The sequence below is a fragment of the Piliocolobus tephrosceles genome, chromosome 5 (genome assembly GCF_002776525.5).
Source record: "Piliocolobus tephrosceles isolate RC106 chromosome 5, ASM277652v3, whole genome shotgun sequence".
Lineage (NCBI taxonomy): Eukaryota > Metazoa > Chordata > Mammalia > Primates > Cercopithecidae > Piliocolobus > Piliocolobus tephrosceles.
This window is the reverse complement of record NC_045438.1, coordinates 82427197-82432873: the sequence shown is the minus strand read 5'-3', so window position 1 is coordinate 82432873 and position 5677 is coordinate 82427197. Positions and strand designations below refer to the sequence as shown.

General features: G+C 44.8%; 1 protein-coding gene across 1 annotated transcript; it reads left to right on the top strand.

The window, feature by feature from the left end:
- The first annotated feature begins 588 nt into the window (after positions 1-588).
- GJA10 (gap junction protein alpha 10) lies at positions 589-2228 on the top strand. The gene has a single exon (XM_023205184.2). The coding sequence runs from the start codon at positions 589-591 to the stop codon at positions 2218-2220; it is 1632 nt and encodes a 543-aa protein (XP_023060952.1). The 3' UTR covers positions 2221-2228.
- Positions 2229-5677: the final 3449 nt, after the last annotated feature.

Sequence of the window (5677 nt, the reverse complement as noted above, 5' to 3'; positions counted from 1 at the left end):
CATGCTTTAGAAAGTGTCTCTATCTGCAAGGGGTGTACCTTTCTAGGAAGGGGAACATAAGCCACAACCATCACAAAACTCATTTAGGCACAGTCCCAGGTGAATAATATTAATAATAGTGTTGTGAGGATTCAGGAAAGGGAAAAATAACTACAACTTGGGATGGGTAGGGAACACTTCCTGAGGAATTGAGACTCTTCTATGATCATGTCAGATGTATGATAAGTAGGGTATCTCATATGGATAGAAAAATGAATACAATTGTGCAATTAGAATGAATTGTACAAATATGGAGACCTATTTGTATACCAGAATAACAAGCAGCTGTGTGGGGGAGAGTAAAAGAGAATAGGAAGAAATAAACTGGTGAAATTGTGGGGGGGTCTTTAGTGTTTTTTTGAAAATTAATGTCTTTGGAAATATCCTATTTTAAGCATGGGCTATAAATATTAGGGCTTGAATATCCTTCATAGTTTTGCTGACATACAAAAGAACCTGCTGTATTTTTGAGCTTGTGTCTATATGTTACCACCATGGGTGCTATTAACCTCAGTGTTTTCTGTATATTTCAGACATTAGTCTTTAACCATGGGGGACTGGAACTTATTGGGTGGCATCCTAGAGGAAGTTCACTCCCACTCAACCATAGTGGGGAAAATCTGGCTGACCATCCTCTTCATCTTCCGAATGCTGGTACTTCGTGTGGCTGCTGAGGATGTCTGGGATGATGAACAGTCAGCATTTGACTGCAACACCCGGCAGCCAGGTTGCAACAATATCTGTTATGATGATGCATTCCCTATCTCTCTGATCAGGTTCTGGGTTTTACAGATCATCTTTGTGTCTTCTCCTTCTTTGGTCTATATGGGCCATGCACTTTATAGGCTCAGGGCCTTTGAGAAAGAGAGACAAAGGAAAAAGTCACACCTTAGAGCCCAGATGGAGAATCCAGAGCTTGACTTGGAGGAGCAGCAAAGAATAGAAAGGGAACTGAGGAGGTTAGAGGAGCAGAAGAGGATCCATAAAGTCCCTCTGAAAGGATGTCTGCTGCGTACTTATGTCTTACACATCTTGACCAGATCTGTGCTGGAAGTAGGATTCATGATAGGCCAATATATTCTCTATGGGTTTCAAATGCACCCCCTTTACAAATGCACTCAACCTCCTTGCCCCAATGCAGTGGATTGCTTTGTATCCAGGCCCACTGAGAAGACAATTTTCATGCTTTTTATGCACAGCATTGCAGCCATTTCCTTGTTACTCAATATACTGGAAATATTTCATCTGGGCATCAGAAAAATTATGAGGACACTTTATAAGAAATCCAGCGGTGAGGGCATTGAGGATGAAACAGGCCCTCCATTCCATTTGAAGAAATATTCGGTGGCCCAGCAGTGTATGATTTGCTCTTCCTTGCCTGAAAGAATCTCTCCACTTCAAGCTAACAATCAACAGCAAGTCATTCGAGTTAATGTGCCAAAGTCTAAAACCATGTGGCAAATCCCACAGCCCAGGCAACTTGAAGTAGACCCTTCCAATGGGAAAAAAGACTGGTCTGAGAAGGATCAGCACATCGGACAGCTCCATGTTCACAGCCCATGTCTCTGGGCTGGCAGTGCTGGAAATCAGCACCTGGGACAGCAATCAGACCAGTCTTCATTTGGCCTGCAGAATACAATGTCTCAGTCCTGGCTAGGTACAACTACGGCTCCTAGAAACTGTCCATCCTATGCAATAGGAACCTGGGAGCAGTCCCAGGACCCAGAAGCCTCAGGTGAGCCTCTCACAGATCTTCATAGTCACTGCAGAGACAGTGAAGGCAGCATGAGAGAGAGTGGGGTCTGGATAGAGAGATCTCGCCCGGGCAGTCGCAAGGCCAGCTTTCTGTCCAGATTGTTGTCTGAAAAGCGACATCTGCACAGTGACTCAGGAAGTTCTGGTTCTCGGAATAGCTCCTGCTTGGATTTTCCTCACTGGGAAAACAGCCCCTCACCTCTGCCTTCAGTCACTGGGCACAGAACATCAATGGTAAGACAGACAGCCCTACCGATCATGGAACTGTCCCAAGAACTGTTCCATTCTGGATGCTTTCTTTCTCCTTCCTTCCTTCCTGGGGTGCGTATGTATGTTTCTATTGACAGAGAGGCAGATGGAGAGGGAGATTATTTATGGAGAGATAAAATTATTCATTCAATACATTCAGTTAAATTCATTTCATAAAATAGAAAAAACTTATACCAATCGCTTTTATAAGTGCTGGGCATATAAATGGATAAAATACAGTCTCTGACATCAAAGGACTCAGGATGTAGGAGGAAAATTTAAACAGGTAAACATGTAAATGTATCAAGTGTAAGGCATCATGTTAGTGGGAATGAGTGAACAAAGGAGGGAGTGGTCATATGGATAGGTCAGGGAAAGGTTCATAGTTGAAGTTACCTTGAACTGAATCTTGAAAGATGTGACAAGTTTTTCCAAAACTGAGAGGACTGGGGCACATGAAAGAAGCCATCCTGGTAGAGGGAGCAGCGCAGATAAAGTCTAAGAGGTGAGACACAGCAGTGCTGTCTGAGGAACTGTGTGCGGCTGGAGCACAGGGTGGTAGCAGGCGCAGAGGGAGGGAAGGCTGGAGAAGTGGCATGGAGGCCCCGTAGAGAAGCCATAGAGAACTGACAGAGGATGTGGAGCAGAGGAGGGACCGGACCAGAGTTGCAGTTTAGAAAGTCCTTCTGTTACAGTATAGAAAACGGTCCAGAGGAGGGATCATTTGTAACCTTGAGTTGCCTTAGTCTCACTAAAAAAGGAGGGTGGGCCGGGCGCGGTGGCTCAAGCCTGTAATCCCAGTACTTTCGGAGGCCAAGACGGGCGGATCACGAGGTCAGGAGACCGAGACCATCCTGGCTAACACGGTGAAACCCCGTCTCTACTAAAAAATACAAAAAAAAAAAAACTAGCTGGGCAAGGTGGCGGGAGCCTGTAGTCCCAGCTACTCGGGAGGCTGAGGCCGGCGAATGGCGTGAACCCGGGAGATGGAGCTTGCAGTGAGCTGAGATCCGGCCACTGCACTCCAGCCTGGGCGACAGAGTGAGGCTCCGTCTCAAAAAAAAAAAAAAAAAAAAAAAGAGGGTGTACTTCATTCTTTTAATACCTTTGACATTTCAAAGTCATATACAAATATTTGGTGATATATTTTACAAAGACAAGAATAAATATTGTATTGATTTTAATTTTGTTCTCTGAAAAACCACTGTGGGATAAACATTTCTTACCCGTTATACACATGAAATGGATATTTACTGTGGATTCTTCTCAATTCTGGAACAAAGGATGACACTTGCTTCCTCTCTGCTCCCAATAGTCAATTGTTTCCATTAAAAAGAAAATTCCCCCAAGGTTGGTTGGGGAGCTTCTGAGTTGAGCTCACATGCTTGTTTCTTCCTTTGTTCCATTTTTTTGTGTGTGTGTTGATAATGACTGAATCCCTCTACCCTAGTTTTACATATCCTATGGGTTTAGATACTGATGTTACTGTACTACAGCCATATCATGAGTGCAAATCAACCTACTTGGATTTTTACTAAAATACTTCTCTCAAACTGATATTCATTTCTTATCAGTGACCAGCCATTTATTCAGGAGACTGTGTTTAGGATCAATGTATGGGTGCTTAGAAACCTATGCCAAACTAGAGCAGGGTTCTTAACCCTTGCCATACATTACAGTCATCTGGGAGGCTTTAAAGCCATCATGCCCAGGACCCATCCAATTCTAATTAAGCCGGAATTTCTGTGGGTGGGATGCATGCATCAATATTTTTGAAACTTCCATGGTAAGTGCGATGTGCAGCCAGGGTTAAGAACGACTATTTTAGAATAACTTGGGGCCAGGCGTGGTGGCTCATGCCTGTAATCCCAGTACTTTGGGAGGCTGAGGCAGGCTAATCACTTGAGCTCAAGACTTCAAGACCAGCCAGGGCAACATGATGAAACCCTGTTTCTCAAAAAAAAAAAAAAAAAAAAAAAAAAAAAATACAGAGATCAACCAGGTGTGGTGACACATGCCTCTAGTCCCAGCTATTTGGGAGGATCACTTGAGCTTGGAAGGTTGAGGCTGCAGTGAGCCATGATCATGCCACTACACTCCAGCTTGGGCAACAGGATGAGACCCTGTCTCTAAAAGATAAAAAAAATTAAATAGAATTATTTGGCGAGTGGCAGCTGCTTCTTTTTTTAAAATTTCCTTTCTTTCAGCCAAGCGCTATGGTTCACGCCTGTAATCTCAGCACTTTGGGAGGCCAAGGCGGGTGGATCACCTGAGGTCGGGAGTTCCAGACCAGCCTGACCAACATAGAGAAACTCATCTCTACTAAAAATACAAAATTAGGTGGGCATGGTGGCGCATGCCTGTAATCCCAGCTACTGGGGAGGCTGAGGCAGGAGAATCACTTGAATCCGGGAGGTGGAGGTTGCGGTGAGCCGAGATTGCGCCATTGCACTCCAGCCTGGGCAACAAGAGTGAAACTCCATCTCAAAAAAATTTTGTCTTCCTTCCTTCCTCCCTTCCTTCCTTCCTTCCTTCCTTCCTTCCTTCCCTCCCTCCCTCCCTCCCTCCCTCCCTTCTTTCTTTCTTCCTTCCTTTCCTTCCTTTCCTTTCCTTCCTTTCCTTTCTTTCCTTCCTTCCTCTCTTTCTCTTTCTCTCTTTCTTTTCCTTCCTTCCTTCCTTCCTTCCTTCCTTCCTTCCTTCCTTCCTTCCTTCCTTCCTTCCTTCCTTCCTTCCTTCTTTTTTCCCTCCCTTCCCTTCCCTTCCTTTTAAGTGCAGCAGTAAGAAGAGGGGAAAGAGTGGAACAAAGAGTTCAGTCTGTGACTGTAAACGATCACTTGGGATAACTCACTACATTCAGACCATCCACCGCTTCTCATCTGAATATACAAAGTCAGCAATACAATTTCATCATTTTCCTTTTCTTGTACCTTCCATGCAAGAGAAGCCTTTGTATTGGCGGACTGTTGAGGGAGATAAGGAAGTTTTTAGGTGAGATAGATTTTCTTTTTTCTTTTTCTTTTTTTTCTTTTTTTGAGATGGAGTCTCGCTCTGTCGCCCAGGCTGGAGTGCAGTGGCGCGATCTCGGCTCATTGCAAGCTCCGCCTCCCTGGTTCACGCCATTCTCCTGCCTCAGCCTCCCGAGTAGCTGGGACTGCAGGTGCCCGCCACCATGCCCAGCTAATTTTTTGTATTTTTTGTAAAGACAGGGTTTCACCGTGTTAGCCAGGATGGTCTCTATCTGCTGACCTCGTGATCCACCCACCTCGGCCTCCCAAAGTGCTGGGATTACAGGCGTGAGCCACCGCGCCCGGCCGAGATAGATTTCCTAATCCTTCAGTTTATCTTTTGGGAGAGCCCAGCCAAGCTCAGAATCCTGGAGTGAAGATGATGAAGCTGATAGGCTCTCTCTTTTCTTTTCTGTATGGACTTTATTGTATTCATAAATATAAGTAGGAGTAAAAAATAATTTGCACTGAGGAAATGCATCACTAACTTTTTTTTTTTTTTTGAGATGGAATCTTGCTCTGTCGCCAGGTTGGAATGCAGTGGTATGATCTCGGCTCACTGCAACCTCCGCCTCCTGGGTTCAAGCAATTCTCCTGCCTCAGCCTTCCAAGTAGCTGGGACTACAGGC